Source organism: Suncus etruscus, chromosome 12, assembly GCF_024139225.1.
Source record: "Suncus etruscus isolate mSunEtr1 chromosome 12, mSunEtr1.pri.cur, whole genome shotgun sequence".
NCBI lineage: Eukaryota > Metazoa > Chordata > Mammalia > Eulipotyphla > Soricidae > Suncus > Suncus etruscus.
Window position 1 is genome coordinate 33815892 of NC_064859.1, and position 27998 is coordinate 33843889.

The following is a 27998-nucleotide window of genomic DNA, read 5'->3' on the forward strand; positions in this document are numbered from 1 at the left end:
TGTGGCAAGCTTCCTACTCTGGACTGATTCCTCTGGCCCTCGTCTTTGTCTTTGGATATTATTACCATTCTCTCTACCTATCCATTCATTCCAATGAGTGCAACCATTCTGTGTCTATCTCTTTCATTTCACAAGAATCTCCATATTCTATGTATAAGCAAATTTCATGACTTCATTTTTCCTACCAACTGCATAATATTCCATTATTTAGATGTACCACGTTTCTCTTTTCCACTCATCTGTTCTCGGTCACTTGGGTTGTTTCCAGATTCTGGCCATTATGAATAGTGCTGCAATGAATTACTGAAGCTTTTCTTCAGCACTCTCCAGTCTCTTCTTGGAAGATAAATTTACAGAATGATTTAACTAGAAAAGATACTTTGTTTTTTGTTTTTGGGTCATACCCAGCGGTGCTCAGGAGTTATTCCTGACTCTGCGCTCAGAAATCACTCCAGGCAGGATCGGAGGACCATATGGGATCTGGGAATTGAACCACCATCTGTCCTGTGTTGGCCATGTGCAAGGTAAATGCCTTATCACTGTGCTATGGCTCCGGCCCCAAAAAGATTCTTTTTTTTTTTTTTTTTTTAATCACACCCAGCAGTGCTCAGGGGTTCTTCCTGGCTCTGCGCTCAGAAATCATCCCTGGCAGGCTCGGGGGACCATATGGGATGCTAGGAATTGAACCGCCATTTGTCTTGGGTTGGCCATACCACTGTGCTATCTCTCCAGCCCCAGCAGAAAAGCTTCTTGAGATTAATTTCTTCAATTTTTTCATATTAATTTAGATGACAAATACATTCTCCAAGTTTAAATAATCTTACTATGCACATTCCTGAGAACTTTTGTTAATGTTCAAAATTTCCTGCTTAAAGCTGTTTTATTTTTATTTATAGCAACACCTGACAATACTTAGGTAGTCCTGGCAGTGTGACCTGGGATTGATTACTCCTCGTAGGACTTAAGGTACCACATATATGGTCAGGGATTAAACCTGTGTAGGACATGTGCAAGAAAAGTACCTTCCATGTTGTTCTTATCCTTTTGGTTTTCCTAAGGCTTCTTATGTAGAATGAACAATTTAACCCAAAATTTTCACCCATTTCCTCCCTTACCAAATCTGAACTTTACTTACTCATAAGCTTCTCTTTCAACTAGTTTTGAATGCTTTACAGAATCCCGACATTTTTTTTTTTTTTTTTAGTGCCAGTGCTATTCAGAGGTCATTCTAATTTTTGCTTGGGACACTCTCAGCAGTAATTTAAGGACCATGTGATGTCAGAGAATGAATGCAGGCTCTCACAAGCAAAACTTGCACTTAGTTCATTCATCTATAAATATAATTTACTATTTCTTCTTAGTAAATTTCTTTAAAAAAATAAAGGCTTATTGATCTCTCAAATTACAAAAAGGTAGTGGCTCAGGGCAGACAATGCAGAATGCTGACAGAATATAGACCTCATGGGGCTAAAGAAATAATACAGCATGTAAGGCACTTACTTGCCTTGTATGCAGCTTAACATCGTTCAATTCTTGGCTCCTCATATTGTCTCCTGAGTGCCACCAGGAGTGATTCCTGAGAATTAGGGATACCCTTTGATCACCATCTTTGTGTGGTTCCAATCCTCCCTCACCTCCAATAAATAATTGTGATAGCACAGCAGGTTGGGCATTGCCTTGCACAGGGCTGACCCGGATTGATCCTTGGTACCCCATATGGTGCCCCAACCCACCAAGAGTAATTTTTTTGTTCGTTTTTGGGCCACACTCAGTGGTGCTTAGGGGTTACCCCTGCACTGCATTCAGAAATCACTCCTGGCAGGCTCAGGGGACCATATGAGATGCTGGGCATTGAACTGGGGATCCGTCCTGGGTTGGCCACGTGCAAGGCAAAAACCCTGCTGCTGTGCTATCTCTCTGTCCCCGCCAAGAGTAATTTCTGAGTGCAGAGTCAGGAGTAACCCCTAAATGCTGCTGGGCGTGGCCCAAAAACCACCAATTTTTTTACTTTTAGAATTTTTGGGCCACACCCAGCAGTGCTCAGGGATCACTTCTGGTAGCGTATGGAAGACCATTCAGGATATTGGGATCAAAACCAGGTCAGCTGCATGCCCAGCCTGCTGTACTATTGCTTCAGCCCCAATTTTCCCACTTTCTAATAGTTACGCTACCAATAAACTATTCCTGTTGTTCTTTTTTTGTTTTGGGGCCACATGCAACTATACTCAGGGCTTACTCTTGACACTGCCCTCAGGGATCACTCCTGATGGGCTGGAGATTGAACCAGGGTCAGCTGCATGCAAGGTCTGTACCTTAACTGTTGTACTATTTCTCCGGCCCCACTAGTTTTAATTTTTAAATATAAATATAATGCCGGGGCTGGAGTGATAGCACAGCAGGTAGGGTGTTTGCCTTGCACGTGGCTAACCTGGGTTTGATCCCTGGCATCCCATACGGTCCCCTGAACCTGTCAGAAGTAAGTTCTGAGCACAGAACCAGGAGTATCCCTGTGTGCCACTGGGTGTACCCCCAATCATATATACATACATAAAAAAACTTATCTTTAAATGATATGAGTTTAAATGTACACAGAAAATGTACAAAAATATATAATTGCCATAACATATTTTGACTGAGTTTTGTATTTTTTAAAAGCACAGATTAATCCTCAGGGTTATCAAAAAGAAGTTGAAAAATAGTGAGTTAATTAAAAAGATTTTTTGTTTTGTTTTTGGGCAACACCTGGTGGCACCAAGAGGTTACTCCTGGCTCTGCACTTAGAAATCACTCCTAGTAGGTTGGGAGATCAAGTGAGATGCCAGAGACTGAACCTGGGTCAGCCATGTGCAAGGCAAATTCTCAACCTGATGTGCTATCACTCAGACCTCCGAGACCTAGTAAGTTAGGTTGTGCTGTGAGTTGTAATGCCTAGATTTGAATTTCATTTGTGGGCTAGAATGACAGTACAGTGGGTAGGGTACTTGCTTACCAGAACTTGTGGTTCTGGTGGGTTCAAGTCCCACCAGAAGTGACCGCTGGGTGCAGAGCCAGGAGTAAGTCCTGAGCACTACTGGGTATGACCTCCAAAACAAAACAAAATAAAATTTCATATGCCTTAAAACTAGAATTTTGAGGCCTTATTATTATTGAACTCACCTTTCAGATATTATATAAATATAATTCTATTACTTTTTTTTAAAATCACAAGCAAGTAGAACAAATTGTTTTGATCAACAATTTGATCAAACAAATCTTGATCAGACAATCATTTGATCAGCAAATAGCTGATATACACAATGATATGAAGGAACTTTTCTTTTTAAAGATATATACTTGCAAAAAGGTTTCTCTTAAAAAGTCAGGGATGGGGCCGGAGAGATTGCACAGCGGTAGGGCATTTGCCATGCATGTAGGATGGTGGTTCAAATCCCGGCATCCCAAATGGTTCCCTGAGCCTGCTGGGAGCAATTTCTGACCGAAGAGCCAGGAGTAGCCCCTGAACGTTGCTGGGTGTGACCCAAAAACAAAAGCAAACAAAAAAAGTCAGGACTGGAGCAATAGCAATAGCATAGTGGTTAGAGCATTTGCTTTGCATGTAGATGACCTGCTCAATCCCCAGCATCCAGATGGTTTCCCAAGAAATGCCATGAATGATCCCTGGGTACTGCTGGGTGTGGTCCAAAAACAAAATAGGCTAATTAAATTTAACTTATTTACTTGTCCGTTATTTTTAAAAATTGGGGTTGGAGTGGTGGCGCAGCAATAGAGCATTTGCCTTGCATGCAGCTGATCTAGGACAGACCGAGGTTTGATCCCCCCCACACCCGTGTCCCATATGGTTCCCCAAGCCAGGGGGGAAAGCCAGATTTCTGAGTGCATAGCTAGATGTAACTCCTGAGTATCACTGGGTGTGTCCAAAAAACTAACAAAAAAAATTGTTTTTCCTCTCTAAAGAAAGCACAATATAAAGGGCAATGTATTTAAGTATATGTATAACTAAAACACACTAACAGACTAGCTAAGGATTTAATTAAATGTTAAAACAGGAAACCTATAGTTCTATTACCTTTTCTTTTCCACATTAATAAAATACAATAAGGGGACGGCGAGGTGGCGCTAGAGGTAAGGTGTCTGCCTTGCAAGCGCTAGCCAAGGAAGGACCGCAGTTCGATCCTCTGGCGTCCCATATGGTCCCCCCCAAGCCAGAGGCAATTTCTGAGCACTTAGCCAGGAGTAACCCCTGAGCACCAAACAGGTGTGGCCCGAAAAAAATAAATAAAATACAATAAGAAAATATTTAAATGTTATCTTATCAAAAGTAATGATCTGTTACTATGATTAACTAAAAATATTCGGTCTTGGTATTATGTAAAGCAGTCTAAAATAAGTGGTACTCCTTATATTGAACTTAACATTTAAACCCAAATTATACAATAGTTTTGTAACAAGAGGTTACAGAATTTGTCTACTATTCTGTTCCTTTTCTATTATAATTGTAGAAAAAAGAATTTCCAAATACAAATCTTTACCAGTTAACATACATTATAATTTAGCACTTAATACAAACTATCCTTAAGACTCATCTTGGCTAAGTATGTGCCTCAGTGGTGGAACACATGCCATGACTGTTTGAGGCCTTGCGTTTGAGTCCTGGAACCTTTGTACTCCAATAACTGATTCCACTCACTACCTCTATACTTCTGCATTATAAAAATTAGACTAAATTAAAAATTTTTTTATCACCTATTCTTTTCTGCAAGGATTAAGATTGGTATTTTAAATAATATACTACTTATTTTATTGTCATTTCAAAAAAAAAATAAAGAGGCTTCCAAGAGCTTTTACAAAAGTTCTATGCTGAGCACTCACTTATTTCCTTTGTCTTGATTAGTCTTAAGGTTTTAGAATTACTTATTTGGTGAACATGAAGTCTATAGGGAAAAAAGATAAAATACTTAGCAAATAATTGCAAATTTTCAACACTACCTATAAATGTATTCCTATACACACTTTTATGATACTATTTAGTATGATCAAACAAGTACACAAATGTTCGAATTTTGTGGGAAATACTCAGTATGCTGAAATTCAACAGCACTTAATTAACAAAACAAAATCACATAGAAATATATTTAATTGGGAAATGAGCATTTTATTTATAATCTGAGTAGTAAATATTAAACCTAAAAGAAATGTATATTCAATGAACATTTTCAATGTTTAAAGTTAGTGTTAATGTAGGATTCAAAAAAGCAATTATACTAGGTAGACACAGAGAATCTATGAAAAGATTGATATTATTACTGCTAGAATTAGTTATATCAAACTATACACTAAAGATGTTAGTATTAATTGAAGAAAAAGAAAATAAATTTTCATATATTTCAATTCATCCAAGACAAAAAACTAACCATATTTCAATGGGATAAAAAGTTGTATGATTCTAATAATAAATGGAAATAACTTTAAAGAAAGAAAAATTTCAGGTTTTTTCCTATCAAAGAAAACTAGTAGAGTTAATTACCATTCTAGATCACATTCTTTACAATAATTTTAATGACTTTCTCAAGATAAAATTAAACACAACAAAAGGATTATTAAGGAGTTAAAACATTACAGGCTAAACCAAACCCAACACTGGATATAATGCAAATCAAAATAATTTTTATTATTCGTTTAATGTAAAAATAGGTTTTTGCCTGTTCTCATTTGTCACCCAATTTCTGACTCAAAGTCAATTAGTCTAGAACTAAAATAACCCCCCAAAACCCCTCACATTAATAATCCTTACTGTAGCGAACTGTATATTCCGTAGTTTATCAATCTTGCTCTTTCAATTAACATAGGATTTTATTTATTTATTTATTTTTGGTTTTAGGGCTACACTTGGCAATGCTCAGAGATTACTTCTAACTCTGCACTCAGGAATTACTCCTGGAGGTGGTCAGAGGACCATACAGGATGCTGGGAACAGAACTCAGATCAGCCATGTGCAAGGCAAAGGCCCTACCTGCGGCAGGATAGTATGCACATAGTATACTATGCACAACATAGTATTTTAAATAAGATGAAAATGACAGCAGTGTCCATAATCTCACAATATAGGTGATAGAAGCATTCTCAGGTTCAATGACCTGTAAAATGTAACCAAGTCACTAGACCAATTTACTAGTGCACAACTTTAATTTCTAGCAGCAACACAATAGTCACAACCAAATATTTTCATTGAACTGTAGATTGATAATTTCTTTAACAGAAGTAAACTTTTAAAGTACTCTATAGTTTGACTGCAGGCAAACAGAAAAGATATCAAAGATCTTGTTTATCTCCACTTTTCTCAATGGAATCAGGTATGACAGAACCCTTATTAACTTCGACAAAAACAGACTCAAAGGCAGCTTCCTGGTCATCCAAAGGTCCAGCACCCATGGCTCCTTTAATTAGCGTAGTGTTGGTAAAAGGCTGTTGCTGCTTGGCAAGTTTACTGGATTCCATGGTTTTCCTACCTCTTCTTTTACCAAGAATTCTGACGTAATTAGCTGGGATAAGTCCTGTTGTTTGACCATCAAGACTAGCCAGAAGCCAACCACGCACCTTGGGTTGCTGTTCTGATGGAAGAAAAGATAGCTTTGTCATGATAATATAGTTTGTCGGTAAAAAAAAGTACAGTGAAAAAAATCATAAGTAAATGTTTTTATACCTGCATAATAAAATATACAAACTACTTTATTCTGCAGCTCTTTAAATATATTTTCATTTTGTTTTGGGCCATACCTAGCAGTGCTCAGTTACTTCTGAGACAGGGATCACTACTAGTGTTGTTTGGCAAACCATATGTGGTGCTGGGGAAAGAACCTGAACCTGGCATACGCAAGGCAAGTATTCTACCCACTCTACACTATTGTTTTGTCCTTCTAATACTTTATAATAACATTTCCTACAATCAGCACTTTAAGTGAAAAAGAAAAGCCAATCATGGTCAATATGACCCATAGGATGCTTAGATAAAACATGTAATTTCTTTGGCTAGTTATATTTGTTATACTTATTGCTTACCTCATTTTTTTGCATCATAGGGGTTAACGGATTGAAAATCAGTGGTGGCTTTTTTTTTTCTTTCCCCTTTTCACTAGGGGCTGGTAGAAGGGAGGAATGAGATATTAAATGCCTGGAATCAAAATCAGGTCCTCATGCATTGCGGCATTTTTTTTTTTTTTTTGCTTGTTTGTTTTGTTTTTGGGTCACACCCGGCAGCGCTCAGGGGCTACTCCTGGCTCTACACTCAGAAATCGTTTCTGGCAGGCTCAGGGGACCATATAGGATGGCAGGATTTAAACCACTGTCCTGCATGAAAGGCAAATGCCCTCCCCTCCATGGTAAGCATCTCACCGGCCCTACAGCATGTGTTTTACCACAGAGCTACAAATGTTCTGAGTTTAGAAAAGATCATGTAAATGAAATCTTTATCTCAGACAACTATGGAAACCCTGGTTAAGCATGCCTCTCCTCCCAGATCTGGAAGACCTACAATGACACGAAAGAAAAATTCTAGTAATTCCTTTTGAGATATTAACAACAAACAAGATTTCTTGTTGATGATTATTAATACTGTATTAAAACATTCTAAAAATTTACAGATAATTCTCATTTATTCATTATACCTTTGAGAGCTAAGTTCAGCATATCTCCTGCACGGAAAGAAATTTCTTCTTCAGAGACAGCAGAAAAATCATATTCTGCTCTCGCTACTACATGGTCATCCTCACCACTTGCCCAATTGGTGTTATCTATAAGCCAAATTAAGAATATTAGATTAGCAAAGTATACACAAGGAAGCTAAAACTACATTGTGGTTTGCAAATTGCACATATTAAAAAAACTATTCCCTCCTCATATAAATCACACAATCACTGTAAAAAATCACAAATATGTTCACAGGAATATCTGTTAGTAATCCCTTCAAGTTCTAACCAAATTCTAGCTACTTCACTTTTTAAATTAATAAATATTTTAACTGAATCACTATGAGATAGTTATCTAGTTGTTCACCGAGTTTCAGTTATACAATATTCCATCACCCATCTCTTAAGCAATGTAGTGCGTATTTCTCACCACCAATGTCCCCCAGCTTCCTTCCCACTCACCCTGCCTCTATGGCAGACATCTTTCTTTTTTTTTTCCTTTTTGGTTTTTTGAGCCATACCTGGCGGCGTTCAGGGGTTACTCCTGGTAGGCATGGGGAACCATATGGGGTGCCGGGATTTGAACTACCGTCCATGCTGGATCAGCTGCATGCAAGGCCAAAGCCCTACTGCTGTGCTATCTCTCCGGCCTGACATTTCTCTCTTCTTTTTCCTCTTCCTTGTCTTTTTTTTCCTTTAGACACTGTGTTTGACAATGTTGTTACTGAAGGGGTATTATGCATATCATTTTACCTTTTTTCAGCACTCAGTACTTGTCCAGAGTAATGTCTTCTACTAGCTATTTTAGGCCAAAATTTAAATGATTTGTATTTCTTTTTGTAAAAGGTCTGATTTTGAGAGCTATAGAGATTTAATTAAGTACAGCAATGTCAGGATTGCCCTTGAGTAAAGAGACAGGAGTAGCCCAAAGCACTACTGGTGTGGCCTAAAAATCCAAAAGAAAAATGAAGGGTAATGGAGGCCAAAGAGATAGCATAGTGTAGGGCCCTTGCCTTGCGTAAGGCCAACCCAAATTTGATCCCTGGCACCATATGGTTCCAAGAACTACTAGGAGTGACCCCTGAGCAGAGCCAGATGGAAACATCTGAGAACAGAATGGTAAGCTCAAGAATTAAAGAGGAAACAATAAAGATCCTACTGTAAATATTTTAGGCTTTGCATGTAAAGATATGGCATAGTTCTTTATATAATGTGCATTTATAGGACTTTTTGTTTTTGTTTCTGTGCAATACCTGGTGGCACTCAGGGCTTACTCTTGGCTCTACAATCAGTAATTATTCCTGGTGGGTTCAGTGGATCATATGAGATACTGGGGATCAAACCTGGGTGATTAACATGCAAGGCAGACACCTGCATACCCGCTGTACTACCACTCTGGTCCTAAAAGACTTTTTCCTATAGTTTTTGAGAAAAAATTTAATATTTAGTAATCATTGAGTAACCCCCAGCTCCACTCTGGGAGGAATGGAATATTTGGGGGACAAGATAACATTTCACACAATTGGGTTTCCAAAGTAGTATTTCTATAAATATTAATTGTAAATGCTCATGTTAGTATTAATTTGTAATGATATTTGAGTTTTTTTTTTTTTGGGGGGGGCTACCCCCAGCAGCGCTCAGAAGTTGCTCTTGGCTCTGTGCTCAGAAATCGATCCTAGCAGTCTGGGAGACCATATGGGATGCTGGGGATTGAAACCAGTTTCGTCCTAGACCTTCGGCATGCAAGGCAAACACCCTACCGCTGTGCTATCACTCCATGAGATATTTTGTTTTTGAAATATGTTTTGACCAATAGGTTCTGTCACATGCTGATGCTAATCAACCGAATATGTGGTTTTAATTGGGCATAAGGATTCCTAAGAAGAATAGTCTAATTCTGTTAAATTCTGTTGACATTACTTTTTATCCTACTAACTACTTCCAAATGAAGATTAAGGTGAAGTTTCTCAGATGCAAATTAAGGGAACTTTAAAATACACATTTGTTTCACTAGCATACCTGCTGTTGTGCTGAGGCTCATGCAGAGTAGGCAGTTAGGACTGCACTTGTGGCTTCATATATGCAAGGCAGGTACTACTGAGTTACATCCTGGACCGTGAAATTAAAATGTTCTTTTGTGCTTGCATAGTGTGTTGTAATTTGGAAAGTATATATTACAAATTTACATGGGAATGAAAATCTTACTGCTTTGAAGTTGAAAAATCTCCCAGGGCCCGGAGAGATAGCACAGCGGCGTTTGCCTTGCAAGCAGCTGATCCAGGACCAAAGGTGGTTGGTTCGAATCCCGGTGTCCCATATGGTCCCCCGTGCCTGCCAGGAGCTATTTCTGAGCAGACAGCCAGGAGTAACCCCTGAGCAACGCCGGGTGTGGCCCAAAAACAAAAACAAAAAAAAAGAAAAATCTCCCAAACTTTAGTCATCTTGGGAAGTGTATAAAGAATGTACAATGTAACACTATTTTTTGGTGGGGGGGGGGGGTTACACCCAGTGGTGCTCAGGAGTTACTTCTGGCTCTGCATTCAGAAATCACTCCTGGCAACCTCAGGGGACCATATGGGATGCCAGGATTAGAACCATATTCTGGTCTGAATTGGCTGTGTGCAAGGCAAATGCCCTACCTTTGTGCTACCTCTCCGGCCCCAACACTGTTTCTTTTTATAACAATATTAGCTGTGGCCAAACAACTTTACTCCAACATTAGGTTTTGTATATGACTATTTTGTTTTACAGTTTTAGACTGAATTTATTGACTAAAGTCAATTTCCAAAGCCATTATGGGTTTATTAGTAAAAGTAGCTAATGGTGTTTTTTTTTCTTTTTGGTTTTAGTGCCACACCCAGTGACACTCTGGGGTTACTTCTGGCTATGCACTGAGAAATCACTCCTGGCTTGGGGGACTGTATGGTACTCAGGGAATAGAACAAATGAATCAACTGCGTGAAAGGCAAACACCCTACCGCTGTGCTACAGCTCTGGCCTGTAAAGGTGGTTTTGGTTTTGGAAAATGTAAGTCTTCCTCTTGGTTTAAAAAAAAAAAGTAAATTTAAGTCACTAAACATGTGATAGGGCAAGTAATCAAGATCTTCAACTTGAAGTTGAAGATAACAAGAAGTAAACAAGATCTTGAAGTAAACAAGATCTTCTAAAATGACAAAAAACACAGAACAAATAATAGTTATGTAATAAAAGTGACTCAAATTTACAGGATAAATTCAAATATTTTTTGCAAATAAACTTACCAATGAAAAATATAATGTCAAGCTAATTTACAAATTTGTGACAATATTACAGTTCTTCTATTTTAATGAACTGACAAAACACTGTTATCAGTTAATTTGCAGCGTAATCATAAAGTTCTATTTTTGAATAGCTGTTTAAAAGACAATTCTGGAGGCCGGAGAGATAGCATGGAGGTAAGGCGTTTGCCTTTCATGCACGAGGTCATCGGTTCAAATCCCGGTGCCCCATATGGTCCCCCGTGCCTGCCAGGAGCAATTTCTGAGCCTGGAGCCAGGAGTAACCCCTGAGCACTGCCGGGTGTGACCCAAAATCCACACACACACACAAAAAAAGACAATACTGAATCATCTTTAGTCTGACTTGGAGGACTGACATAAGCTGCTACCGTAACTTGTCATATTGAATTTTAAAAGCATCTGACTGTAGATCATCTGTAAGTTGAATAGAATATTCCATTCTATATTAGACATAAATTATACAAAAATATCTTTCACTAAGAGACTACATTCTATTACAACTGATTTTATTTTTATTTTTGGTTTTTGGGCCACAGCCGGCAGCACTCGGGTTACTCCTGGTTCTGTGCTCAGTAATTGATCCTGGTAGTCTCGGGGGACCATAAGGGATGCCAGGGACCGAACGCTGATCAGCTGTGGGCAAAGGCAAACAAACACCCTGCCCACTGTGCTTTCACTCTGGCCTATTTCACTCATTTTCAAATTACTATTGTTTTAGATAGAAGGTCTCACTTTTTTGTTTTTCGGTTTTTGGGTCACACACGGCAGTGTTCAGGGTTACTCCTGGCTCTATACTTGAAATCGCTCCTGGCAGACTCGGGGGACCATATGGAATGCTGGGATTCGAACCACCATCCTTCTGCATGCAAGGCAAACACTCTACCTCGATGCTATCTCTCTTGCCTAGATAAGGCCTCACTTTTAAGCTGATAATTCTGGTCTTTCAAGAAACTGTTCACACTGCAAGACTGAGAATCAAACAAGTCCATTTTCACTTGGACACATTTACAATTAGTAAACAGATTTCCTTTTTTAGCTAACAAATGAGTCTTTAATTTGGTCATAAGCTTCTTTAGCAGTTCCAAAAATTAAGCTGAGCTGGGCATTATGCATACAACCTTAGCTTCAGCCCTTTATGATCTCTTTAGTACTTTTAATGGTCAGACATTTTATTTTGGGGGGTCAAACCAGGAGGCACTCAGGGGTTACTCCTAGCTCTGTGTTCAGAAATCACTCCTGGAAGGCTCAGGGACCATATGGGATGCCGGGAATCGAACCCAGATCCATTCTGGGTCAGCAGCATGCAAAGGAAATACCCTACTGCTGTGCTATTGCTCCGGTTCCTGGTGAGACATTTTTAGTCATGCGATATCCTATTTTTAAATTTGTGATTTTCTATTTTTGGAATGCTGATTTCCTGAGAATTGGAAGTTTTTCTTTTCTTTTTTGGGGGGAGGGTCTGGGGCCACACTCAGTGATATTCAGGGTTACTCCTGGCAATCAATCACTCCTGGTGGTTCTCAGGGAACAGTATCAGATGCCAGGATCAAACTCAGGTTGGCTTTGTTTAAGGCAAGCACCCCACCTGCTGTACTATCACTCTGGCCCCCCAAAGTTGAGAAGTTTCTGATGATTATTCAATCTAATAATGTTAAACTTCTAAAATTCTTTCTAGCCCCATTCCTTTCTTTTGTGATGATTAGGTGTTGCACAGTCCCTGGTTGTGGTTCTTGGTGCCTAGTTGTTTGCAGCTTTATGTTTTTGGGTGAATAGTGGGGGTTATGGGGCCGAGGGGTGTAATGAGGGGAGCACAACAGCTGTGCTCAGATCTTATTCCTGGCTCTATAGTCAGGAATTATTTCTGGCTATGCTCAAGGAACCATGTGGATACCAGGAATTGAACTAGGGTCAGCCATGTGCAAGGCAATTATCCTACCCACTGTACCACCTGTTCCTGTCCTAGCTTTGTCTTTTAGGATGAAATTAAGCTGCTGGAGAGATAATACAGTGTGTAGGGCACTTGCTGTGCACACCTTTGACCTGTATTTAATTCCTGGCACTCTGTTCCCTCAAGCCCCACCAGGAGTAATCCCTGGACTCGGAACCAGGAATAAGTCATGAGCACAGCCAGGTGCTATGTCCTCCCCGCTAAGTAAGTGAGATCTGAGAAAGATTTACTAACAATTAGTAAACTGCTGGCTTTGCTTTCAAATGCATATCCAAACTATTATATTGCCTCAGAACATTTGTCCTTGCCACTAGTTGAGCCAATGTCACCTCTCATTTGAATTATTGTAGTTTTCTCTATAGCTTCGGTTAGCTCTATCTATTTTTTTTTTTTTTTTTTGGTTTTTGGGCCACACCCGGTAATGCTCAGGGGTTACTCCTGGCTATGCGCTCAGAAGTCCCTCCTGGCTTGGGGGACCATATGGGACGCCGGGGGAATCGAACCGCGGTCCGTCCGAGGCTAGCGCAGGCAAGGCAGGCACCTTACCTTTAGCGCCACCGCCGGGCCCCGGTTAGCTATATCTAAAAATCACTTTTGGAGGAAAGGTTTTCATTTTAAAATCTCTGTTTTAGGTTTTCTGGATATCTAAGAGATCCAGGTTTTTGTTTTTTTGTTTTTTATGGGTCACACCCGGCAGTGCTCAGAGGTTACTCAGGGCTCTAAGCTCAGAAATTGCTCCTGGAAGGCTCAGGGGACCATATGGGATGCAGGAATCGAACCACCAACCTTCTGATTGCAAGGAAAACGCCTTACCTCCAGGCTATCTCTCCGGCCCCTTAAAATCTCTGTTTTAAGTCACTCTTTTGTTGAGGGCTGGAGCAATAGTAGAGCAGGTAGGGAGAAACTTGTCTTGCAATGGTGGACCTGAATTTAACCCCATATGGTCCTTTGATCCTGCCAGGATTGATCCTGGAAGAGCCAGGAGCACCGCCCGAGTAATGCAGGACATGGCTCATAAACAAACATCATCAAATTACTTTTTGCTCAAAACTCTGCATTGATTTCCCATTTTAAAACAAAGGTCAAATGCTTTGTTTGTTTTTGGCCCACACCGAGTGATGCTCAGAGGTTCCTTCTGGCTCTGCACTTAGCAATCACTTCTGGTGTGATTAGTTGAACACAGAGGGTGCTGGGGGTCAAACCTGGTTGTCTGCATGCCTGCAAAGGCCAAATTCTTATCTTTTTACTTGGTTTATACAATCTACCCACTATATCCTCTTTATTTTCTGCTTCTCTCTTGCTACTGTTGTCCAATGTCCAACAGTAACATTGGAATGTTACTGTTCACATAACATTCCAGGCATATGGTCTCTTAAATTTTTCGCCCTTGCTATGCATTAAATACTTCCCTCAAAGTACACCTGCAAGGTTTATTTCCATCTATGTTAGTGAGGCCTTCCTTGAATATATACAATATTAGAAACTCACTTCCTTCACTTGGCATTCTGCATCACTTTTCCGTTTTTTTTTTTTTTTTTACTATATAGCACTTGATATCTTGTCAGTTATAATACATTATTTCTTGTTTATTGTTATTTCCCACTATAGCACAACGGCAGGGATGTTTTATTCACTGTATATATCTTTAGTTCATTTATGATTGGCTATAGTGGGCTCTCAATATTTATAGAATTAGGGGAACCGGAGCGATAGAACAGCAGTAGGGTGTTTGCTTGCACCCAGCTGACCTGGGATGGACCCAAGTTTGATCTCTGGCATCCCATAGAGTCCCCTGAGCCTGCCAGAAGTAATTTCTGAGTGCAGAGCTTGGTAGGAGTAACCCCTGGTTTGCTGCCAGGTGTGGCCCCAAAACAAAAAAAAAACAACAACACACACACACACACACAAAAACAATTATTCGATTAATAAATAAAATAGTATCCCTCTCTTAACCCAAAATTTGAAGTTCTTATTTTCCCTTTATATGCCATATATAGCTAGTAACTAAGTCTACAAAATCTAAATCAGACCTTCATTATCTTTAATTTATTCATATGCAAATCCAGCCTATTTTATTTCTGGTACTGTCAGATTATAAGTGTCACCTTGGATTAATGTCTTCTCTAAAGCTTAGTTCTGTCACCTGTAAAATGAGTTTAAATCTACAGGAATGCTGTAAGAATAAGCTAAAATACCCAAATATTTAGCCACTTCTTATATATAAGGCTCAATAAAACTTATGTCTCTCCCCAAATGTCCCACTTGCCTGTTAGTAAATTTTAATAAATCATGGGAAATATGTCCTATGGAATTTTGTGCCTGCATATCATCAAATTAGTACCTTGTACAAACAGCACTTGGCCACAATGAATAGCAAGGTTTTCTAGCTGTATCTTTTCCCATCTAACTAAACATAAAAATGAACATAAAGAATGGTAGGTAATGATGACTTCGCTGAACTAAAGTGCTTCTCTGGTCTCTGAAACCACCTGACACACCCTTGGTCCTCCATTTACCTGGTGTGACAACTCCTCAGTCCACTTAACTTTTTAAAACAAAACAAAAAACTAAACAAAATTGGAAGGGTGTTTGGATCCAACCAGGCCTTGCATAAGCAAGACATGTACTCTACCACTTGAACTAGATCGCTTTAGTGCCCTAGATTTGTTTTTTTTTTTTTTTTTGGGTCACACCCAGCGGTGCTCAGGGGTTACTCCTGGCTGTCTGCTCAGAAATAGCTCCTGGCAGGCACGGGGGACCATGTGGGACACCGGGATTCGAACCAATCACCTTTGGTCCTGGATCGGCTGCTTGCAAGGCAAATGCCGCTGTGCTATCTCTCCGGGCCCCCAGATTTGTTTTTTAATGACACTTGTATATGTCTAATATGTGTTACATTTATAAAATTACATGATTTTACTGACTTAAAGGAAGTCTTTTCACTCTTTAATTTGTAAACAACTGCCAACTTTTACTTTGTGGCAAAACAGTCTAAAAATTGTGAGACACAAATAATATCATGCAGGTAATTTTTACTTTGTTTTAAACAAGTAGAGAAGAACTTAAAAGAATCCCTACCCTCCTCAGAAAAAAATGCTGATTCAACAAATATACTCTTGCAATTTAAGATTATTATTTCTTAAAATAACTTTTTTTCCCTGTGGTTTTTGTTTGGGGGCCATACATGGCATTGTTAAGCATTTACTACTGGCTCTGCACTCAGGAATTACTACTGGCAGACTTGGGGGTACCTATGGGATGCCAGAGATTAAACCTGGGTTAGTTATGTGCAAGGTAAACAGCCTACCCACTGTAGTATTGCTCTGGCCCTGAAATCTAAGATTATTTTATTATTTTTGAAAACCTATTCTCTTACCTGTTATTTCATCACTGTGGGTAGACAGCAATTTCCAGATGAGGTAAGGCCCACCAAGGATAACAGCAAAAAATAAGAAGATTGGCCAAGATTTTGCCGAGTTAGCTGCTCTGTCCTCGGCACCAAGGGAAGCCACCGTTCCTTCACTTTCTGCCCACAGGTCCTCATTCTCAGAGCCTCTTCTTAAACCAATCATCCACTGTAATCGTCGGTAAAGATACCTTATAGTCCTAACTAATGCAAAAGCTGAAAAAACTTTTGTAAAGTGTATTTTCAACCGAGAAAAGTGATTTGCTACATCCAACACAGCCCTGAAACTGTTATAGACGGCTGAAAAGGTAGCATCCATCATCATACTGACAGAGGCAAAAGCGTGCACAATACTTTCGATCGATTGAAATGCACCTCTGCTGCTTTCTTCAGCTTGCTGCACAAATCTACTAGGTGGAAGATCATCCATACGTAGGCGATTATAACCCAACCCATTATATCCATAATTATAAGGGCTATAGCTTCCATAAAATGAATTTCCATAGGCACCATATCCAGAAGAAAATGAACTGTAAGCAGGTCTAAAAGAGTTTACACCGCTGCTTCCTGTCTGTTGTGATGGCCTTGGAAGAATAGGCGGGGGCACTCTGGTTAGTGCTGGTTGTATAGGTCTGGTTAATAAAGTGGACCCCAAATCAGCAGATCTAAAACCAGAAAAGATTTATAATAGTAAATTAGGCACACAAATTTAATTCAAAGCAAATATTAAACAGTTTCTATATTTCAAGTATCATGATATATTCTACTAAAGATTATTTTTTGGGGGCCCACACCGTGCCATCATCAGGGGCTACTCCTGGCTGTGCTCAGAAAACCTATAGGATGTTGGGAATCAAACTCAGGTTGACCTCATGCAAGGCAAGCGCCCTACAGGCTGTACTATCACTCTGACTCTCTAGTGAAGATGTTTTAGGAGTCTCAAATAACCAGATGCTTAGAATCTGTTATGACAAAATAACAGAATTCTAATATTTTCCTATTTACCCAGGCTACCATTTACTAGTTTCATCAATCTATGATTTAAAACATTTTTTGTTTTGGAAAAGTGCTCAGCGGTTGCTCCTGGCTATGAATGGGGAATCATATGGGATCAGGGATTGAACCCTGTCTCTGATTCTTTGGTTTATTTATTTTTGTTTTGGGGCCACACTTAGCAGTGCTTAGGGGTTACTACTGGCTCTGTGCTCCGAGATCACTACTGGCAGGCTTGGGGGACCATATGAGGTACTGGGAGGCCAGAGCGGTGGCGCTAGAGGTAAGGCATCTGCCTTGGAAGTGCTAGCCTAGGACGGACTGCTGTTTGATCCACCGGTGTCCCATATGGTCCCCTCAAGCCAGGAGCTATTTCTGAGTGCATAGCCAGTAGTAGCCCCTGAGCGTCAATGGGTGTGGCCCCAAAACAATAAAACAAAAACAAAAACATACCAGGTCCTGGGAATAGAATTTGAGTCAGCATACAAGGCAAGCACTTTACCCATTGTACTGTCTGGGCAAGGGCCAAGGATGTGGCTCAGTAGTAAAGAGTATGTATGAGGCCCCAGCACCAAAAAAAAAAAAAAAAAAAAAACCCAAAAAAACAATGTGTAAGATACATCCATTGAGGACAGGAATGTAGTACATTGGTAGAGCACCTATCTTGCAAACTGAACCCTGGGTTTAATTTCTAACATTCAAAAATGATCCTTTTCCATTTTCCCAGGGTTAGTTACAACTAGATACTTGTCTAACCTAAAATGGCCATATTTTCGTTAAAACAGTATTAAAGGTTGTTAATGTCTGATAAAGAAGTCCTCTCATCTTCAAGTGTCTTGATTATTTGTATGTGTATCTGAGTAAGTGAATGAGAGAAAAAAGAGAGTGAGTATATATGTGTGTGAATTGTGAGAGTGGGAGAGTAAGAGAGGGAGAGAGTTAAAAAATAAAGGTAGTGGGCTGGAGAGATAGCATGGAGATAAGGCGTTTGCCTTTCATGCAGGAGGTCATCGGTTCGAATCCTGGCGTCCCATATGGTCCCCCGTGCCTGCCAGAAGCAATTTCTGAGCATGGAGCCAGGAATAACCCCTGAGCACTGCCGGGTGTGACTCAAAAAACACACACACACACGCATGTAGTGAGCACACACACACACACAGGTAGTGAGTGAGAATGTTTGGTATTTTACATGCTTCTAAAAAAGCCAATGCAATATAATCTTTGTTAGAAAATAATATGGACACTCCTCAAAGCACTAGAAATTGAGCTCCCATATGATCCAGCAAAACTACTCCCAGGAATATACCTTAGTGGCCCAGAAACACAATGCAGAAAAGCCCTCTGCATTCCTATGTTCATTGTGGCACTACTCACAATAGCCGTAATATTGAAACAACCCAAATGCCTGAGAATAGACAAGTGGATAAAAACGAAACTATGGTACATCTATACAATGGGATACTATGCAGCTGTTAGAAAACATGAAATTGGGGCCGGCGAGGTGGCCCTAGAGGTAAGGTGTCTGCCTTGCAAGCGCCAGCCAAGGAAGGACCGTGGTTCGATCTCTCAGCGTCCCATATGGTCCCCCCAAGCCAGGAGCAATTTCTAAGCACAGAGCCAGGAGTAACCCCCGAGTGTTGCCAGGTGTAACCCAAAAACTAAAAACCAAAAAAAAAAAAAAAAAAAAAAAAGAAAAAAAGAAAAAAAAGAAAAAGAAAACATGAAATCTGCTGAGTAAAATGAGTCAGAGGGAGAGGGATAGACATACAATGACAGGACTAATTTGTGGAATCTTTCTATATAAAAGATAGTATGGTAATGATATCCAAAAACAATAGAGATGATAGGAGGGAGGGCCAGGAGGACCAGTCGCTGTCCTGTGACTATGATAGTGCTCTCTCTACCAATGACCATGACGATGATAGTTCTGGCTGGACAAGATCTGGGTGCTGAAAGGAGATCTGGTGATTTGGTAATACCCTTTCAATAACATTGTTGCAAACTTGTGTCTAAAAGGAAAAAGGATGAGAGATGGAGAGAGGCAAGCAGAGGAGAGGGTGGGAGAGAAACTTAGGGTCATTGGTAGTGGATAATGGTGAAGTACGCTGTACATTGTATGACTGAAAAAATCATGAAAACTTTGTAACTATGTATCTCATGGTGATTCAATTAAAGAAAAAAAAACAGTGTTACTGTTGGGAGGTTAGGGATTATGATATCTCTGTATATTAAACTAAGGCAGCCTTTTTCTTTTTCCTTTCTGGGCCACAGTTGGTGGTGCTCAGGAGACCACATGTGGTGCTGCAGATTAAACCTGGGACAGCTGAATGCAAGACAAGTGCCCTTCTCAGTGTACTCCGGCCCCTTAAACTCTTTATAACATTGAATTTTAATCCATGATAATATATGTATTTCAAGTGATACGAGATATTCTATTTAAGTCTTTTAAAAACTATTCTCAATAATTTCTTTTAAACTGGGGCCCCATCCAGTAGTGCTGGGGATAAAGGCATGGGACCACTTTGAGTCTTTGACCTGACTTAATATGCTAGCATATAATAATATAATGCTAGCATTGTTTGAGAACATTAGAGCTATTCCTGCAGTGCTCATAGAACCATGCAATTTCACAAAATGCCAGGGATTAAACTCATTAGCTTTCATGGGGCTGGAGAGATAGCATGGAGGCAGGCTGTTTGCCTTGCATGCAGAAGAATGGTGGTTTGAATCCCGGTGTCCCATATGGTTCCCTGAACCTGCCAGGGAGCAATTTCTGAGCATAGAGCCAGGAGTAACCCGAGCGTTGTCGGGCGAGACTCCAAACTCCCAAAACTCATTAGATTTCACTGACAGCCTCATTAAATGCCAGAAATTTCATACATATGCTGTCTAGCCCTTTGAGCTGTCTCCCTGCTCCTTCTTTTCTATTTCATTTTTTGCCTCACTCTTAAGTACTCATAGCTACATCTGGCTCTGTGTTCAAGAGTCACTCCTGGCTATACTACTGAAATCATATTCAGTGACAGGAATCAAATGGGAATCAGTCTCAAGCAAGGCAAGTGCCTTAATCTGTTTTTTCTCATCAGTCTCCATTTTTGTTTAATTCTTAAGAGATGTTTGTTAAATCATTTCTTCTGAAAAGTTTTTAAAATTTTTATCAAAGAGATCATGAGTCTGCCTGTAATTCTCTTAGTGAGAAGGAGCTTAAGTTTTCAAAATTAACTTATTTAGAATCATGCCACTAATGGATAATGCTAGCATATGGACCTTTTTCCCTTTCTGTTAGTCTAGTGAGAATATTAGACTGTTTTGTAATTTGAAAAGATTCTATTTTTTGTTTTGTAAAAGTATTGTCATGAACACAATTGAGAAGTACTGCTCTATTTATTTTTTTCGTGGGCCACGCGCAGTAGTGTTCAAGGGTTATTCCAAGCTCAGAAATTGTGGGTTGCTCTTGGTAGTGCTCAGGCATCACACAGTAGGTAGAAATCAAAGCCATCCTTCTGTGCGCAAAGCATGCACTTCAGCACTCTGAGCTATCTTGGAGATGGAAGTATGGCTTTAATATAGGACTCCCCTCCTTAGGCTTACTTGTTGTTCCTCTTAATTGTAAATTGTATTTTGCTTCATCTCCCCGCTTCTTGTATTATCTTTTCTTTGTCCCTTTGTGTGTTGTTTTGCCTATTTTCTTCCTTACTATGCTGTAGGAAGAGCCAATCTAAGAGCCAATTTGCCAATTTGGTTTTTCAGGCCACACCCATTTGATTCAGCTCAGGGGTTACTCCTGGCTAAGCTCTCAGAAATTGCCCCTGGCTTGGGGGGACCATATGGGATGCCGGGGGATCGAACCACGGTCGTGATCTTTCCTTGGCTTGCAAGGCAGACACCTTACCTCTAGCACTACCTCGCCGGCCCCATGAGAAGCCTACAGTTTAATGAAAACCAACAGGTAATTTTTTGCTATCAATACAATTCTAATTGAATTAGTGTCCAGTGTCTATATTACATTCTGGCATAAGTTTTGACATCTACTTATTAACTCAGGGAGTTCATACTACACTTGGCAGTGCTTGTGAGACGATCCGAGGTGCCACACTTTTAAACCAGTATTGGCAATATAACAGACAAACACTTTATCTTATTATCACTCTGGCCCTCATCTCTATTCATGACTTAACAATAGTTTAAAAACTCACATAGACTCTTAGCACCATAAAAGCTACTTGAAGTTCTGTCTGCAACAGTCTAGTCATGAAGTCCATAATCCAAGTGCAGGAACTGAGATGATTTGAAGCTTAGATTCTATTTTTTTTTTTTTTTTTGGTTTTTGGGCCACACCCAGCGGTGCTCAGGGGTTACTCCTGGCTGTCTGCTCAGAAATAGCTCCTGGCAGGCATGGGGGACCATATGGGACACCAGGATTCAAACCAACCACCTTTGGTCCTGGATCGGCTGCTTGCAAGGCAAACGCCGCTGTGCCATCTCTCCGGGCCCCTAGATTCTATTCTTAATAGGGTCTAACCACTATATATAAGTGTGTCATGCAGGTTATTTGATTTGGTGCACAGTCTCCAGTTGTCTTCTTCCGTCTGCTGGAGGGGGTGGTGTTTAACTCAGTCCACAAGTCATGGCTGAGCTGAAGAGGTAGGCGGTTGAACTGAACTGGATGCCACTGAACTATTGAACCCACAATATTCTGTGCTTTGTATGAGACCAACAGCGATGATACCAGCGAACTCAGTGATGATGACAATGTCTATGCTGATACTCTCACATCTGATACAGCTGAAGCTCTGTTTGGACATACAGATGCTGAGGAGGACAAACGCAGTTTTGAAGGATTTTAACTTTTGTGATTTAGCTTGATTACCTGTTAAGCTACAGTTTTCAGCACTTTAAAGTTTTAAAGTTACTGTTGCTACAGTTTTTTACAGTTTTACAGTTATTTTTTTTACAGTTTTTCTTAAGCAATAAATATTGAAAAACATTTAATCTACTGATTCCTCAATTATTGTAATTGTTTTGGGTATATATTTTTATTTTTGAAATTTACCAGTGGCTGCTACATTTTCCACCTTGGCTTATACTTGAGTCACTAAGTTTCCCAGTTTTTAGTGTAAAATTAGGGGAGGTCGGCTTACACTCGAGTATATATGGTTCTTTACCTCTTGCCCTCTCTCCACTACCTCCCCATTATTCTTTCCTTTATTGCAATGAACCTGATCATACAAGTCTGTTTGTAGTGCTTGCCAGGGCTTGTACCCATTTTAAGTTGAGATACTTGCACACACTTGGCCGAGATGTGGCAAAAATCACTCATGTTACTGGTGATAAAAAACAGCAGAGCTGCCAAGCACAAAGAAGAGAGTTGCCAGGCTCACAGTTGGAACATGCAGGAAGTAAAAAGGGCTTTCACGGGGCTGGACAGATAGCATGGAGGTAAGGCGTTTGTCTTTCATGCAGAAGGTCATTGGTTCAAATCCTGGCATCCCATATGGTCCCCTGTGCCTGCCAGGAGCGATTTCTGAGCATGTAGCCAGGAGTAACGCCTGAGCACTGCCAGGTGTGACCCAAAAACAAAACAAAACAAAGCAACAAAAAACAAAAAACCTTCCAATCTCATGCTTGCAAGGCAACTGATTTAGGAACTGCGTTATCTCATGGCTTCACATCTATTTTTACACATCCGTAGCTTAAAGGTTATTCAGAAGAAAATAATCTACCACAAAAAAAAAAAATTCGTTTCAATACTAAAAGGTTGTAAGATACACAATTCAAAATGAGGGAAAGTCAGTTCAAAGGACTGGAGTGTATGCCTTGCACACACAAGGCCTAGCTTTTCTCTGGCCCTACATGTACACCTCTGGGTCTGAGCAACACACCATGCAGGGTGTCTAACTAAAAACTGTGAGAGAATTTGACATTATATTAGAAAAAGAATAAAACAATAAAGCAAAAATCATCCATAAATATAGAAATTAGGAAATAGATGCAATAAATCACATTTCCCCATAAAGTTTACCTTTAAATAAATGTTTTTGGGTCAGATCCAATGATACTAAGAGTTTACTCCTGGCTTTGCAATCAAGGATTGAACCTGGGTCAGACATGTGCAAAGCAAGCGCCACAGCCTACCCTGTACTATCCTTTCAGTCCCTAAGTTTACCATTTAATTCATTCTATATATATTCCTATAGTATGATTTAGCAGGCTATTCTGGGGGAACACTATTCCCTTTAGTTTATATAATGGCATATGCAGAAAAAAAACTTTGAGCATTACAAATTGTCCCCTCCACCAAAATCTACCAATAAAACCAAATAGAAATTTTATTTTGGGCTACACCTAGAGGAGTTCAGAGTACTTCTGTGTCTGCGCTCAAGAATTACTATTAGCAAATCTGGGTTCAATCCCTGGCATCCCCTATGTTAACCTGAGTCTGCCAGGAGTTATTTCTGTGCCCAGAGCTATGAGTAACCCTTGGGTTACTCAGCTGTGTGTGACACAGATGGGATGACAAAAATAAACCCAAGTTGGCTGTATGTGAGGCAAGCACCCTACTTACTCACTGTACTCGCTGTAAACTTCTTTGTATATGGAGGAGGGAACTATCAGAAGAAACAAATGTATCACCTCAACAGATGAAAAAATATCACTTGAAAAGCTAATGCTACTTCCTAATAAAAATATGAGCAAGACCAGAGAGTTAGTACAGGTGTTAAGGTGTTGCCCTGCATATGGCCAACCCTGTTTCTATTTCTTAAAACTTGCATATGTTTTCCAGAGTATTGCCAGAAGTGAGTCCTGAGCAAAGAGACAGGAGTAGACTTTGAGCACTGCTGGGTATAGGTCAGTCTCAGCTCTAGTTCCCTTACCTCTCACCTCAAATAAAAATATGGCAAGACAAAGAGATAGGAATCCAGTATAGGAGTCAGAAAGTGACTATAGTTGGTAAGGCCCTTGTGTTGCACCAGATGCCCAGATTTGATCTACAGGTGGTCTCCCCTAAGGACTATCAGAGTGATCCCTGAGAACAAAGCCAGATGTGAATTCTATCAAGCATGGTCTATAAAACTAAACAAGGAATCAAATACAAAGCCATAACATGCAAATGTATTTAACAGTGACAGCTGAAAAACATTCCAGTAAAAGTCAAGACCAACACAGCAGTGCTAATCTTGAATAGTAAGTATAATAAGTAAATACAGTAAGTAGTAAGATTGTCAACATGGAATTTAAGAGGATTTCTACCAAACCATCAGAATACACTGAGACCTGAGGCTGGAACGATAGCACAGTGGGTAGGGTGTTTGCCTTGCATGCGGCTAAACCGGGACCAATCCCTAGCATTCCATATAGTCCCTTCAGCCTTCCAGGAATTATTTCTAAGTGCAGAGCCTGGAGTAACCCCTGAGCAACACCGGTGAGAACCCCAAACCAAAAATAAACAAAAAAATTATACTAAAGATGTGCTTTTATTAAAGATTAAAAAAGACTTCATGGAAACAATACCAAAATATTGTTGAAAGCAAATAGAAGGTAAAAAATTCCCCTTAATTGTACAGCAAATAATTGTGGATGAAATGACTTTTACTGGATAAAATATAGAGTGCTAACAAAAATTCTAGTCAGAGAAAGTACAGCAGGTAAAGCACTTCCCTCGTAAGCAGCTGACCAAGGTTTGATTCCCTGTACTCCATAGGGTCACGAGTCTCTCCAGGAGTAATACCTAAATGCAGAGCTAGGAGTAAGTCCCAAGCACTACTCGGTGTGACCCCAAAACAAAAATAAACAAATAAAGACATTGTGACCTAGCATAAAAACAGGTCAACAGACCGTTTCAAAGTCCTTCAAAGGGAACCAAATATTTATTTAGGCAAATAGTTACCCACTTGGCAATAGCACTAGAAGATCAAGCCCATGCCTTTTCATCATATCCTACTACCTCTGGCAAAGGGGCGAGAAAAAAGAATACAACTGATCACCACGCAGCTTTTTGGGAGTAGAGGGGGAATGGACCCCCCTCCAGTGGACTTTAGGGACCATATTCGTTTTTGTTTTTCGGGCCACACCTGTTTGATGCTCAGGGGTTACTCCTGGCTAAGTGCTCAGAAATTGCCCCTGGCTTGGGGGGACCATATGGGACACCGGGGGATCGAACCGCGGTCGCAATCTTTCCTTGGCTAGCGCTTGCAAGGCAGACACCTTACCTCTAGCGCCACCTCGCCGGCTCCTTAGGGACCATATTCGATGGGAGTAAGCACCTAACGGCTTTTATCAAACTGGTCAGCTGCTTAAGAGGGAGCTTTACCTGTTGTACTATCTACCTCTGGCTAGGATTTTTGTTAGCACTTTATACATACAAAATGTACACACTAATGTAAGAACTAAAACATTATAAAATAAAGAATAAAAACATTATTTGAAAAACCATCTCCAAATAAGGTCAAAAGTTACTGCAGGAAAACTGGATGTGAGAATTTAAATATTTTTGTAAGTTTTATTATTATTGTTTTGATGCAAGATGACAAAACCCATGGCCTCATTCCTGTGTTCTACTGCTGAGATACATCCTAGGTAACCTAATTTTGATTTAAAAAAAAAAAAAAGAGGGCTTGGGGCCGGAGGGATAGCACAGTGGTGGGGCGTTTGCCTTGCATGCAGGGGGGCAGTAGTTTGAATCCCGGCATTCCATATGGTCTCTCGAGCCTGCTGGGGGCGATTTCTGAGCGTGGAGCCAGGAGTGGCCCCTGAGAGCTGCCGGGTATGATCCAAAAACCAAAAAAAAGAGGGCTTGAGAAAAGAAAACAGCGGTATAGATAGGGAGCCTGTCTAGCACGAGTCATGACATGGTTTAATTCCTGGCACCCCATAAGAGTCCCCCAACATTGCTTTTAGTGATCCCCAGTGCAAAACTAGGAATCAGCACTGAACACTACCGGTGACCCCTCCCACCCCGGGCAAGTAGCCAAACTAGCAAAATGTTAATTCTTACAACTGGAAGTCATATGAATACCCGAGTATTCCAGAACTGACAGTTTCTACACACATTTAAACTATCCTACGATAGTGTGAAACGGCTAATTTTACATAGACCAATATATAAGAGTCAAGTATAAACAATATCTCTTTTCCGAAGAACAGGCTGGGTTGTTTCTTTCATTGTTTAAGACACTCAAAACCACTCATCAAAACGGCAGCATTTTAAGAAACGGAGTCATCCCCGTTTCCCAGCATAATTAAAACGGACGTGTTCTGTAACTATTATTATCAAATTAAATGGCTACAGTGTCCGAAGTATTTGAAGACAGGCTAGATTTTAGACAAAACTAAAATGACATTTCCCTGTGTGTTGGGAGACTTTTGTTAACCAGAACAGCAGCAGGTGATTGGATCGGACAGTTGTCACCAGCTGAACTAAGTTTTGGTTCAGGTCCACGACAAAACACGACAAGGCCGTCAAACAGTTCTTTTAACTTTAACTCCTCTTCTTTGAGAGGAGGTAGTGTTTAACGCAAAGAACCAAAAAATAAAACTACAGGCCTTGGAGAAAGACGACGCTTATTTTGCAAACAAGAACCAGGCCTCGGTTGTAGAATTCTAGCTTTAAAGTTGCTTTCCATCCCTAAATATTGCTGAATTATTCTGGAAAGGAAAATAAAAATAGATAGTATATAAAAAGTCTATATAAAAAAAGTTGATAAAAAGTAAAAGTAAGGGCCAGAGAGATAGCATGGAGATAAGGCGTTTGTCTTTCATGCAGAAGGTCATCGGTTCGAATCCCGGCATCCCATATGGTCCCCCGTGCCTGCCAGGAGCAATTTCTGAGCAAGGGGCCAGGCGTAACCCCTGAGCACTGCCGGGTGTGACCCAAAAACCACACACACACACACACACATTCACACACACAAAAGTAAAAGTAGATAGTTTCGATCCCTGAAGTGCAGACGTCACCTTTGGGGATTTCACCAATTATTAAATTTTTTCTTCTTTCTCTTTCCTTCTCTTCTTTCTTTCTCTTTTTTTCCTTTCTTTCTAGCTCTCTTTTGGGAATTTCACCAATTATGTTAGATAACTTTTTCTTTCTCTTTCCTTCTTTTCTTTTTACCTTTTCTTTCTTTCTCTCTCGCTCTCTTTCTTTCTTTTATTCTTTTCTTTCTTTTAAAGAGCCCCGATAGACTTTGCTCTCAATTAAGCTGAGTGGGGGGGGGGGTAGAGCAAATTCCACTGTCGTATGCCAGAGATGGGGGGGAAAAAACCCAAAAAACCAACCCCAAATCCACTCCCCAAGGGGGTCCAGCAGGTGTGGTGGTCCGGGTGTCCCGCAAACAGAAAAGGCGCAGCAAGTCTCTTGCTCCCAACACCGCGCCCAGATTCTGCACAAACCTCGCCACCGGGCTCGGACCCCCGGGGAACCCTCCCCCACGGCCGGGCCGCGCTCCGCAACCGTCTCCGGTCCCCCCCCCCCCCCAAAGTAGCACTCCGAAGCCCTCACAACTCACTGGAAAGTGGGGCCGGGTCCCGGGCCCGGCCCGGCCCCCGGGATGCGGCGGGTCTCCCAAGGCTTCGGGGGAGGCGGCGGCTGAGACGCCATGGCCCAGGCCAGCGAGCGCTCGGCCCGGCTCGGCTCGACTCGGCTCGGCGATCCCGCTCGGGGCTGTGGCCTGCGCCGGCCGGGCCGAGCGAGTGCC

The 27998-nt window shown here is 40.6% G+C and overlaps 1 protein-coding gene across 1 annotated transcript; it reads right to left on the reverse strand.

Annotated features, from left to right (window-relative positions):
• Positions 1-5131: 5131 nt before the first annotated feature.
• PEX13 (peroxisomal biogenesis factor 13) lies at positions 5132-27988 on the reverse strand. Its single transcript, XM_049784742.1, has 4 exons — positions 27810-27988; positions 16285-16979; positions 7662-7787; positions 5132-6608 (listed from the first exon to the last, which is right to left on the reverse strand). Exons 1-4 carry the CDS (start codon positions 27899-27901, stop codon positions 6310-6312), a joined length of 1212 nt encoding a protein of 403 aa, XP_049640699.1. The 5' UTR covers positions 27902-27988; the 3' UTR covers positions 5132-6309.
• Positions 27989-27998: the final 10 nt, after the last annotated feature.